This window comes from Chamaea fasciata, unplaced genomic scaffold (assembly GCF_029207755.1).
Source record: "Chamaea fasciata isolate MVZ Bird 193981 ecotype frontalis unplaced genomic scaffold, bChaFas1.0.hap1 SCAF_4, whole genome shotgun sequence".
NCBI lineage: Eukaryota > Metazoa > Chordata > Aves > Passeriformes > Sylviidae > Chamaea > Chamaea fasciata.
This window is the reverse complement of record NW_027094089.1, coordinates 76,062,550-76,075,627: the sequence shown is the minus strand read 5'-3', so window position 1 is coordinate 76,075,627 and position 13,078 is coordinate 76,062,550. Positions and strand designations below refer to the sequence as shown.

Genomic DNA, 13,078 nt, shown 5'->3' with positions numbered 1-13,078 from the left:
CTCTGCAGAACTCTAGGTTGCAGGTGGGTTTTATTTGGAAGAAATGCTATTGCAGAGTCCAGGGCAAATGGTATTGAAATGTCCCTGATCTCAGGTTTAGGGTTGCTTCCAACCTGAACGCATAATCTTGCAAGTATGGCTCAGGGAGCAACATAACCCCGTGTTCCCATGTAACGCATCACGCGCTAATGTGAGACACATTTGTCACAGCAGCTCTGGAACTCCACAGGCAAATTAACACTGGGCCTGGCAGCCCCCAGACTGGGCTGTGCAAGCAGCTTCTGCCTGCCTCGTGCCATCTCACACACCAGAAAGCCCCTCTCATGCGCAGGCAGGGGCATGGGTTTGCTTCCAGCTTTTCCAGCAGCTTTCTACCCTCAGCACTATCATTCCTGAATTCCTGATCTGGAGCCAGGAAAGGCAGCTCTGTCCCCTTGCCCGCAGCGAAGATGCAGTGGTTGTATTGCTCCTGCAAATGTGCTGGCTGCTCGTGGGCTCTGCTCACCATTGCAGTGTCTGGAGCCCACAGCAGCCAGACCATCTCCCACCACCCTCCCACAGGAGCAGGACCAGCCCACCCAGGGTATGGTGCACCAGAGCCCTGAAGCCATCAGTGTGCGGCAGAGTGAAGCCCCAGGCCAGCAACAGCTGTGCTGGGACCACCAAATTATTTTCCCCAAATTGAACAAACATCTGTGGACACTTCAGAGCTGAGTTTAATTTAGTATCCTACATCTGGTCCCCTTAGCAGTCCTGTCCCCTCTCATGGAAGGTAAATAGAGCAGATATTTCTTGTACTCTGTCTAAAATTAAATGTATTTCTAAAGCCTGCTTGGCAGCAGGTCATGGGTTTGGAGTTATCTCCTTAATAACCTGTTCACCCTCCAGCTGCACCAGGTCCCCACAGCATAACTTTCCAGAGCTTCCAGGTTTATTATCCCTGGCCTGTCTTTGCTGTCTGAAAAGTAGGTAAGTTATGAAACTAAGGGTACACTGGGTGTGTGGAAAAATCATTACGTCCTCGGGGTCTTTATTTAGCACCCTCATCATCACTTCCTGTATGAGCAGTGGCAGCAGCTGCTGAGCACGGGGCAGGGATTCACACCAGGGGTACAACCATGCTACAGCAACCCCAAAGCAGGGAAAGCACTCACCAAACTACCGGAACACTGAATAAAACCCACAGCACTGAACCTCTGTGCTCCTTTTCACACTGCTGTGCTTAAAATTAGAGTGGTACATGCAGATGTTTTATCTTGGGAGTCACTTGAACACAAGTTTCTGTGGCTGTACCTTGCACCAGACTATGGAATCTCCGAGGTTACAGCCTGGTCAAGTGTCTCTTGTTTAGCCCCAGGAGAATCACATAACCTGAGGACATGCACTGACCCGAAACCCATGTCAGCTTGACACTGAGGCCGCAGATTGGGATTTAGAAAGCAGAGGAAAAGTATGGATCTATTCTCTCTTCCAGGCATGTGCAGAGGGTTGTTCGGCTGGAGAGAAGCAGGTGTAAACAGCGAGCACAGGCAGCTGGGGAGAGGGGTAAATGCAGAATCTGTCCATCCTTAAATAGCCTAGAGAACCCAAATAGAGATGAAGAAAAATACAGCTATAGTTCCAGAAACTGAAATCTTGCTCTAAGCAAGGCATCCCTGTCCCAACAGCCCTGGCAGGGTGTTCTCCAAATGTAGCTCCCTGATGGATTTGGCTACAGCTGGAGGGCAGAAGGCCAGGCCAGTGGCCTTCTCAGATATCAGGGTATTTGGCATAAAGACCCCCTGGAATACAACCCTAACATTTACCTGACCACAGAGGTGCCAGTTCACCATTTGTTCCCTGGAGGCATCCTCTACTTTACAAAAACAGCCCTTGGACAGCCACACCTTCCATCCTTCAGAGATCTCAAACACCTGGGCCCCAGGAGCTCCCACACACCTCAAGTGGCACCAACACCAAGCAGTCACAGGGCTGACTGAGGGTCAGGGCCACATCTGCACCCTGCAGCATGCCCAGCTTTGGGATGGAAAGGGTAGAGACCTAAGAAGTGCCACCCCAAAAAACCTGCTGCACCCACACATCCCCTGCCTCCTGCTGGGCTCCTGCCATCACCCTGGGCTGGTTCATCCCAGTTCAGCCAAAAACCCAAAGCAGCATTTGAGTTTTTGGCTGAATTGGTTTACAGTTCAGTCAGACAGTGGTTTGCACAATAAACGAAACCAAAGCATTGAGGGAAGGGAGCTGAAGCACAGCTGATAAGCAAAGCACTTAACACAGGCTATGTGTTAATGTCTCTGGGGAATATGTTTAAATGTGATAAACCACCAAGGAAGCACTTGAAGTGTAGTCTCTAAATACAGCCAGAGAAACTGTGCTTACACTTCACAGATTATTATGCCACTTAAGAAAGAAGATGAGGTTGGAGTTGTTAACCCTCTGCCCTACACACAGTTGCATATGGAAGAAAAGGAGCAATTGCTTTTAGACTCTCCATTAGTTTTGTTTTTTCCCAGCGGACTGAGTACAGAACCCCACTCTGCCATGCACTGGCTACATCTGCCTGTTTCAGATCAGTCCTGGCAGCCCTGGTCTGTCACCTGAGTTACTATTCTCAGCATTCCTCTATGCAATGTCGCATGGTTTGCTATAAATACCTGGGAAACCCTTAAAAGAAGGGTCTTGTTAATCCCAAATGTAAAGTGACACTCAGGGCTGCACTGGCACAATGCCCTGGGCAAAAAACATTTGCAAAGTCCAAGAAAAGAAATAAAAAAAAAGAAATCTCTTGTAAGTCATTTTTTCTGGGAGGGCTGAAAATACCAGGGCTGTGCTCTCCCATTGCCAGGCTGGGGCACGTGCAAGTCTCTTACTCTATAATTCAAAAATTAATCTATTGATAAAATGAAAGCTTCTCTATTTAGACCAAGAACAGCTCCAAGTTCCTCAGGTGGTTGCCAAAAACATTCCCTATGGTCCTATTGTCTGAGTACATCCCAGTCATTACTAAATCTTCACAGTTCCCTAGGGAAGTAGGAACATGCTATTTACTAAAAATCACTGGCCCAGCCCTACAAACACTTTCCCCAGGGACTGCTTTGGCACTCAGTGCAGAGCTCAGGGAAGGCTAACAAGGCACCACTGCCTCAAATTTAGGCAGAGTTTAAGCAACAAAGTCCAGACTTTCAAAACTAAACAAATCCTGTTCAATAACAAACTCCGTGGCTGGATTAGGTTTTGTCCTTTGAGACTCTGCTATTATGTTTCCAGCTAAGCACTGGTCTGCCCTACCTCAGCAGCTGGATGCCCTTCTCACACCCAGGTGCTCCCAGGTCCCAAAATGAGATTTCCTCCTGCTCTGGAGGATTCAGCCCCATCCTGAGCAGGCACTGTGATACCCTCACAGATGCCCTGGGGCTCCCAGTGGTCCGCAGGACCGGACACTGTGCTGTGACTGGCAGCAACACTCCAACCTCAGCATCTGCTCAGAACACCCTGCAGCATTTTAGATTACAGCACAGCATCAAGTCTATGGGTTCTTGCCCCAGGGGACATCCCCTGAGGAAGATGAGAATGAAAAAATGATATAGCTGGAGTAAAATGGCAGGATGCTACAGCATTAGTCAGTCTTGTGGGCTGAAGTTAAACATCTTCACCAAATGATACCACAGAAGTCAGATTTTACTCACAGTGGTGCCCTGTATGACATGTATGTGCATCCCAGGAGCAAATCCTGACCAGTTATGTGCTGTGCAAGCAGCCTCACATGTGTGCCTTGTCCTGGGAAGCTGAGCAGGAGGCTGAGCAGCAAACTGTGCCCTTTCTCCCCAGTTTTGAGGAGGATCTCTGTTCCCAAGAGCACCCCTGGCTCCTGGTGTGCAGCAGCTCAGTTTGATGGCCACTGGAGCTCTGCCCTGTGCTGACACCATCACCCCCAGGCACACCCACCCTCATGGTTGTGTCTCACCAAGAGATGCAGTGGCACTGCCACTGTACTGTGGTGTAGGGCTGTGAATACACCCTGGATATGCACAAAAACAGCTTCTAAGAGTGAGATAGGCTTTCAAAAATCCCAAAGAGCTTCTGATTGTCTTCAGCTGCTGGGCTAGAGGAATGAGTCAGGATGGGAAGACACCACAGAGCTGCATGCCATGGTGACGTGTAAAATATGATCTCAAGATTCCTGTTGGTGTTAATGGAAAAATTAACATTTTCCTGTCACTGGTAAGGGTCAGCCCATCTGAACTAAAAGAAAAACAGAGAAGAGGGACTAACCACAAATTTCCCACCAGAGCAGAGCAAACCATCTGGGTTCACACACTGGTCTCCCCTCTGCTTTGGGTTTCTCTGCTCACTGCAATAAACTTGCAGCAAGGAGGAGCATTGTCCCTCATTTCCAACAAGTCTTGCTCAAATAGCTGCTGAGCCCCAGCCTTCCCACAGCAGCAGATACAAAAACATATCCCATCCAATGCATTTCACAAAAGAAACGAGGCCACCACCACCACTCTGCTCCAGCACCAGTCTCCCACACTGGTTGTCAGCCCATTTGCCATCAGGAGTCACAGCTGCAGATTGCTGAGGTTTAAGTCTGCATTCAAAGTTATTTCTCTGGCACAGGAGCCTTTTAGCATAACCTTCCTCCCCATTTACCAGGTGTGCTCCCACAACACCTGGCAGCACATCCACTTTACCTGTGTGCCTGTGGAAAGCCATGGTCAGCAGCCCAAAATCACCAGCAGCCCCTCAGGTAACGGAGTTCACAGTCTCTAGGCTGATAAGGAGCTGCCCCATTTGATAACATACATTTAAACGGAGGCTATTAATATGGACAGGGCTCCTACCAGATGTCCACTCCCCTCCCCAGAGATCACAACCCTAATCCCCCTTGGAAATTCTTACCATTTTAGGTGATCTGAGGGAGAAGAATAGGATCCTGAGACCTCTAGGTCTCTGCAGGCAACAGTCAAATACCTGCCCAGCTACTCAGCACCCAAATTAGTCCCAAAGGCAGAATGAACTCACGAACTTGACCCCATGCTGGTACTATTTGGCCTTGGCTTTAGAGTGAGATTGTGTCTCGTAAAAGTCCTGAGCTAAATTACAGACCCAACATTAATGCTGCTGTGCCATGGGTGAAGGGAAGGGGTGGATCACTGCCCTGTGGGGGTCAGAGGGGCTGCAGCCCCAAGAGCCAGCAAGGGGCTGTCTTCTGGCCCAGAAAGGATGTGGCTGTACCCCAGGGGACTCAGCTGACAGCCCACAGAAGTACCAGCACATGTATTCATGGGTGGGTTGGATTTGCTCTCATCATGGAAGTCACGCTGCAGTTTCACTGCCAGTAAAAATGTCATTCCTGGTCCTTCCCCAGCTTTTTCCTTAAGGAAGCTCGCAGCTTTAACTTCTCACAGGGAGCAAATCCCTGAAGAGCAGGACCTAGAAAGATGGCTGTCATGATACGGGGCTTTCTCTAGCATCTAGTGTGTCTTTAGAGGCACTGAGTCATGCTTCTGTCCTCTTGACTCAGGTGCCCACAGAGCTCCCAGGAAGATCCCAGCTCCATGGCTCCATCCAACCTGTTTCCACCCAAGTCACAGCAGGAGGAGAGGGAGCTCTGGCTCGGGGTCACTCATGTGGGGACCCCCAGGCTGCAGCAGCTCCACGGCCCCACACTCACTCTGGGTTATGCAACTGCTGCCGGCAGCACTCAGGGCTGGGGGCCAGGGACACTCAGCTGCTAATCCTGCCTCCCCACCGACGCACTGCACGGCCATGGGAAAGTCACTGAACCTCCCTGACAGCCACTGGGAAGAGCCAATGTTTATCATTCCTTCCAGGGAGCCCATCGTGGTGGTGTCTGGCCTCTGAAGAGCAGCCCTGCTACAGCCAGGAACATCTCTACTTCCTGCTTGCAGAGGTCTCAAGAGCTCCTCAGCCACACATGCATGCACAGTCTCCAGCCTCAGCACTGGGCTTGGTGAGCCCATAAGCCTTTTTAGGCCCCCAGGCAGCACGTGCACAAACTCAGCATCTCACCAGCATCCTGACATCTCCAAGTTTCCAGCATGGCCTGGAAAAGGCCACTCTTGACACCATGCCATTCCAAAGGAGCACAGCATGGATCCACTGGTGCAGCAGATTGAGGCTGGGAAATGTGCTAAAATACTAATGCACTGGAACATTTTGGCGAGGAAAAACCCAATGTTATTCTGCCCCAGCTCATCTATAAACTCCAGCAAATTGTTTGCATAACTGAGATAGCAACAGGAACCCTAACAACTGGTATTTTCCTGTTCTAATCTTGCTGCGCGCAGTGTAATATTTACAGACATGAGTTCATTTTTGGCAATGCGAGTAGAGTTTGCACCATTAACCATTCTCATTCCTTTCTACTTCCCTGCACAAAGCTCTGGCACCCTCCCACCCAGCTGTCATTTCCTGCTCTCCCCAGAATGCCCAGGTATTTCCATTAGAAGCCCTTGCTCTCATCCTGGATGATGGAGCAGTGTCTCTGCATGGTGCCAGTGGCTGCCACGCCCTGACCAAACGTGGCTGCAATCAGCAGCAAAGTTTGGCAGCTGCAGAGGGGTGTGGAGAGCAGGCATGGACACTTGGGTGTCACCACATTTCATGTGCACACACGCACACATGTGTGTTCACAGCGCCACAACAGGCTTGGGCTGGAGGAGAGAGGAGAGGGAGAAAGCTTGGCCAAGAAACAGAAAGAAGACCCAGACCTGTGGATGCCTATGGAGCTCCCTGGTACAGCTCTCTCTGAAAAGTCCCTGCTGATCCCCCAGAGCAGACTTTAATTAAAAGGCCATCTTGTTTGAATCTCTGGCCTCCTATTCCAGCAGCAGGAATGGAACGACCTCACTGCTGCTCTTCTCGCCTGGTTTTAGCCAGATAACTTTGGATAATTCCCCTTTTCTTCTCAAGCCCCTCCTGACCCACACAAGCCCAGGTGATTAAACACAGCTGTGGTGCAGGTGTAGTACAAGTGCCAAGGAGAGACATTAATGCACTGTGGAACCTGTCAAGGAGCAGACACCTCCAGGAAAGAGAGGGTGCCCCAGACTGGAGCTGTGCCAGCCCTGCCTGAGCCCTGGCCTGCGCACCAGGCACCCACAGGTCCCAGAGGGAAGAGTGCTACAAATACACCAGTGAGTGCACAGCAGGCATAGCAGGCTTGGGATGTGATGTTTTTAACATTAAACCTGTCCTGTAGGTTTTCCAGGGAGCTGCCCTGGACACACTGATCCCACCCAATGGGTCTGACTGCAGAGCAGCATGGCTGGGGCGTAGTGTCATCTGCTCGGATAAACAAATGATTCATGTTGTGATTTCCAGTTTATTTTCTTGCCCTAAGAATCCTGCCAGAAAAGGCCTGGGTCTCTCAGCTTGCTCGCACATCCTGCTGTCATTCAACCGGCAGAAGCTCCTAAAGAGAGCTGTTCTAACCCAGGCATTGATGAACTATTAGTCACCAGTAAATACCAGCAGCAGAGCACCTGTGCACCTCCTAGAGTAATGCTGTGCCTCCTGCTTCCATACATGCTGCTGGCAGTGCACAGTGCACCTGCACACAAGGGCACACTGCCATTCACCAGGCTCTCCATAAAATGAGAGTCCCACATTGCTCCCTACTCTTCCTGTCATGAGGGCAGATCAATTTTTTTAAAATTTTATTGTATGTCTCAGGTTGCATGGACATGTCTTCCCACAGCAGAGCACTCCTGCCCAACAGATCACAGCTATAAACTTCCTTGGCTCTTCTGAGGTAGAAACAAAACTATTTTTAAAAAATTGTTTCTTTGTTTGTTTTAGCATAAAAACAAAGCTTGTAGGAAGATTACCAATTAAAGAGTTGGATTTGAGAGGACAGAGGGCACAGCTCTCTCCAAGGAAAAGAACTCTGGAGTTGTAGCTGATCCATCAGGGAGATATAGGAGGCAGCAGTCCCCAGTGCTACAGAAATGCTGGACAGGTTTGGCACAAGGACTGACACTGGGGGCTGATCCAGCTCTCCAAGCACTCAGTATCCAACATGTTTCCTGCTCCCAGCACTGGCAGCAGGCACTGCAGGGCAGTGTTTGAGGATCATCTGGAGAGGATTGCCAGGGGATAATGGCCCCCAATCCCCCCAGTCAGAGAACCTGCATGACACAATCACACCTGAACCAGAGTGGGAATTTTCCACATTGTCCTTTCAAAACTGAACAGTTACTTTTTGAAGTATCCCAAAAATCCTCTAGGATTCTCAAATCCAGCTCTGTGTACAAGGATGTGCCTCAACACCCCTGAAGCATCCCACAGGCACTCACAGGAACACAAGGCAGAGACAGCCAGGATGTACTCACACCCAGAGCAAAAGCAGCAAGGATGCCACTGCAGTGACAGGGGAATGAACACCTCAGGCATCAGGTGAGCCCCTGGTGTCCTCAGGGAACCAGCTCAGAGCGACAGTAGAGAAGAAAAGGGGCAAGAGGTGGCAAAGGCACGATTCATCCATGCTGAGCTGGGTCACAGCAGTGAGCTGAGCCTTCCAGTGCCAAGGGAAGGTTTTTGGATCAGCTGTGAAGGCCAGGGTAGTGGAACTGGGAATAGATTTATAAGGAAGCAGACACAGGGTGGGCAACATTTAGGAGGTCAGATATAGTGTGAGTAGAAACAAAAGGTGGAAAAGAAGACAGGATGAGAAGAGGGGGAAAAAGGGAAAAGGGTGTAGTAATAGGAAGGAATAGTCACAAGATAACAGAGCTGGAAACAAAGGCACCTGAAAAAAAGCAAAACCAGGAAGAGACATAAACCAAGTCTTCCCCCATCTGCCTTCATCCACAAGCTGGATTGTTTCCAGGACTATTCCCCCAGGCAGCTCCAAATTTATTTCCCTGCTGCCATCTGCTCTGTGGCTCCCCTCCACACACACTCCTGACTGGCACTTCTTCCCATCACCTGTTGCTGACATGGCAGACCTCTCACTGCTGCTGACAGCCAAGTGACACTGAGGCCTGGGGGGAGTGTCTGTGCATAAATCAGGAGCTGTTTTGTAGTCCCAAAGCTTTGTTCATCTCCTGTTCCCCATCCCCGCTATGGCAGTGTGGGGGGATGCAGGCATCAAACAGCCCCAGGCTCCAGAGAAGACTGAGGAGAGGAGAGGCTGGAGTAGGTTTTGAATCAACTTCTAAATAAAGTAAATTTCCTCCTATCCCTGCTCCTCTTTCTTGCATTACAGGTAAGATGCCAAGGCTGTATCTCCCAGCACCAAGGATGTTGAGTGCCTGCTGTAGTCCCAGCTGTTAGATTTAGATCTTCAGTGCAAACTCAAAAAGGGACAGTCCCAGAAGGCTGAAGATTTTTTAAAAATCTCTCAGAAAGACAGAGGTCTTAGTCTTTAAATGTGTTTGCTTAAACGTGAACCATGTTTCTCTTCCCAACTCCGTGGCCCATGTCCTTCTGCTGTGAGTGTGCAGGCAGTCGGCTGGGAGGCTCAGCAGGCTGCCCACAGCTCATGAGCTCAAAGATGAAGACCACAGACGTGAACATGCCCATGAAGGTCATACAGCCCTAAGGGGAGACAAAGGTTTCCTCTACTCCTCTTGGGAGACAAGTCCACAGGTACTGCAAAGACTGGTCCGATTCAGAAGCCTCATAAGAGCACCAGGCCCATGCCTGGGCTAAAAGTCTTCAAATGCTGCATTTCCCTCTTCCTCCCCAGCAGCCCAAGAACTGGGTCATGCACAGACCCACCAGCAGTGCTGTGGTGACTCTCAGACACTTCTGCCAGGTAATGTGTCCTGGGAGGGGGCATGGGGCCAAACAGCTGCACCACAACTCAGTTATTCCCCAGATTATTACCCCAAAGCTTCACACTTAGGGCAGTGGAGCTCCTTAAGGCCATCATGGCCAACTTCAGGTCTTTCTTTGTTCAAGTTTAATTGCACTCACGTGGAAGGGGAATGGCCAGTGGAGCCAAATGTGAGGCAAGTATTTGCCAGTCACAGCTTTCCCCTCATGGCTTAGGCCTGGCTTCAGGGCTGAGAAAAGTAACTCAAGTCCCTGTCAAATAAAATACCACAGTGATCCAGCCAGGCAGCACGGCAGTCTTTCCCAGGACAGATGAGGTGTGAGGAACAGGCACAGCAATATAATCCTGCCATACCCACACAGTAAATGCTCGTGTCAGGGCTTCACCAAGTAGTGAGTGAGCCATCACTGAAATAATATTTTACAGTGTTCATCAGGCACTCTGCACTTCTAATAGCTCTCAGTTCCTTCTCATGGCCACAGCAGCTGGCTGGGCAATGCTCTGCCTTGTGAGGTTAAACCTCTGCCAGCAGGGTTAAACAGCTCACTGTGGAGCTCATGGAAGGAAGTTCAGCTACTAGTTTGCTTCACTGCTTGAAAGCTGGGTCATTCCTTGGAAATCTACCCACTAGCAGCCAGAAGTTAGCAGCTACCCAGACATCAGCTACAACACGCACACCCTCCAGCATCTCCTGACACCCTCCTGTGTCCATTCAACAGGACTAGCAGTATGGAATATTCCCAAGGTGGGTCTGCAGAGCTGCAGGCTCTGCCCAAGCTCTTCCTCCAAAGCCTGGGTATCTTTCCCATGTGATGTTTTCTAGCAAAATACCACATTCCCAGGAACCTGCTGGGCAGATGGTTCTGCAGACCTCTGTCCTCTGCCCACACAGGACAGTGGCCAAGCCAAATCCCCACGCCAGCAGTGCTCTGTGGCACCAAGGAGCCTTGGTATTTCTCCTTAAAGATCTTGATTTTCAGGGAAGGAGAAGGGCTGTTTGTGGGTGGACTGATTCTGCCAAAACACCCTCCAGAAATTCAGCACGTGAGAGACACTGAGGATAGAAAACTTCAGCTCAGGTGGTCAGAGAAGGGCAAAGCAAAAGCCCTCAGAAAAGGGCTGTCTGGCTGAGGGTGAAGACAGGCCACCTCTTTGATGAGGACGTGTCCTTCCAAGCATTGGCATGCCAGTTGGGAAGACTCCCTGGCATCCAGTACACCATCAAAGCACTACCCAAACTTGGCACCGGCCACAGGGCCATGCCCCTCAGCACTGATTTAGAGGTGACAGAGCCAGAACTGGCACATGCTTCCAGCAGGAGAAGCAGCCCAATACCCTGGGTAGGACAGTTGAATCGAGCAAGATTAACATTTGGCTGTCTGCACCCTCAGTTGTTAGCCAGAGCTGGTGGCTGAAAGGACCAAATCGCCCTTGTTATGTGGCCATTTTAAAAATAACCTTTCCCAAAGCCCCACAGTGCATACCCCTGTGTCTGTCTCAGCTCCAGGAGCTGAAGGGGATCAGCTTGCAGGACTGACGGGTATTTTTGGGCACTCTGACTAATTGTCAGGACATATGCTGAGCATTCTTTACAAGGAAAAACAAAGCTGCAAAGTCTCCTCCAGCGAGGCCTAAGGGGTTGGATTAGTCACAAGAGTTATTTTCATAAACCTCTGCTTTAGAAAGGTTGGATTAGACTTCCGGCTTCAGATAAGTGGGGTTTAAAATGGAAGAAGGGATCAACTTCCTTGCACCCCAATACTCACCACAAATGCTGGGCCAGGCTGGGCCATATTGCACCAACAAGGGCAGGAGGAGTGGAAACTTCACCTAGGAGTGGCTTCAGATTCACAATCTGTGGTGCTTCTTTGGCACCACATCAAGTATTTTGCCAGTTGTGTCCCTCTTCCTCCCTCCACTCTCAGGAGCAAGAGCTCCCAGCTCAGAAGCTCCAGAGATTTGATGTCCAGCAGCCCAATGTGAAGCGCTCCTCAAAGGCCACATCCCCTGGGAGGAGCAGAGATCAGCCAGTTCTTGTGAGTTTTTTCACCATTAAAAAGATTTTGTCCTAAAAGCAACCTGGTTTGGGTGGGTTTCTTTGTTGCAGTTCCTTGCTGCATCTTTCACCAACCTGAGCACCTCAGCAGCACTTCACTCACGTGCCAGTTTAAGGCAGCACTCATCAGTTCACTTTCTCTAAGACCGCAAATAAAGCAACTGTGTGCCACATCTCCACAACATCCTGGGACACACAAGCCCATGTTTCCCCACCACTTTGCTCTCCCTTTCAGCCCAGAAGATCTTTGGGATGTGTTAAACCCCACTGCTGTCTCAGCCCATGCTGTTGGCCCATGGCCTTGTGCTTTCCCCTTTCTCTGGCATTTATCAAATCTTGCTCTTCTCATTCAGCAGACACACTGCACCAGAAGCACACACATCTCAAGATGACAAGAGCTCTCTGAAGTCTCCGCCAGTGCCCTCTGTACATTTTCCCCTGAGCTGCAGAGCAATTTCCACTGAGGATAACTGTTGTCAATTCAATTTCTAATAACAGCATTAAAATGTATGAGCCATTTCTCTGCAGTCAGGGATAATATTTTCAAAGTGCCTGTGTGATACAGGAATGTAAATCTCGTTTTTCATAAAGTGATAAGGATCCTGAGTCTTTCTGGAAATATGTCAGATCAGAGCTGGGCAAGGACTACACAGGAAATCTTTACCTGTGGGATCGGTTAGAAAACACAGATTCAAATGTCAAAAAAATAAAAAGGGAACAAATATCTTTAAATCTTCTGTCAGTGTTAGGTTTCAATTTCAGCCAAAACCAGAGAGTCCCAGCCCAGAATGGTTTTCAGAGCCCTGCTCTGGTTTGTGGTATCCCAGCTGAGTGTCATTATCTGCAGGATAAAGGGTGTTTTGGAGAGGGAAGCAGGGGAATTCTCCTCCCCAACATACTCCCACTCTAGTTTTTTGGTAACCTAGCAAAATTTGAGTTCCTTTAGTGTCTTGGAAATGTTAAGATCAGTAGAGTAATACTTGGTAAGAGACAGCTCAAGCCAAAGGAACATGGGGAGGTGAGGTTACTGAAACTGTCAAATTTAACACCTTTATCCCCCATCCCATTCATTTCTACCAGTGCTGACTCTTGGAGCAATGGGCAAAGTCTGTGTGTGACTACATTCATTAAACACAAACTTTGGAATAAGAAAAGTGAGATACTTAGAAGAGTGTTTGATTTTAGACATAGAAACAAACCAACTGGAGTTGGTAAAA

At 49.5% G+C, this 13,078-nt stretch overlaps 1 protein-coding gene across 3 annotated transcripts in view; it reads right to left on the bottom strand.

The window, feature by feature from the left end:
- Window positions 1–13,078, bottom strand: part of FHL1 (four and a half LIM domains 1) — a 29,412-nt gene that overhangs the window by 6,462 nt on the left and 9,872 nt on the right. The window contains exon 1 of one of the 3 annotated variants that reach the window (XM_066182110.1): window positions 4,692–4,784. The exons of 1 other annotated variant lie outside the window; for it this stretch is intronic. In XM_066182110.1, coding sequence (XP_066038207.1) covers window positions 4,692–4,713 — 22 coding nt within the window. In that variant the 5' untranslated portion in view covers window positions 4,714–4,784. Of the gene's footprint in view, window positions 1–4,691; window positions 4,785–13,078 lie in introns of those variants that run through there. One more of the 3 variants, XM_066182111.1, reaches the window with a different exon arrangement.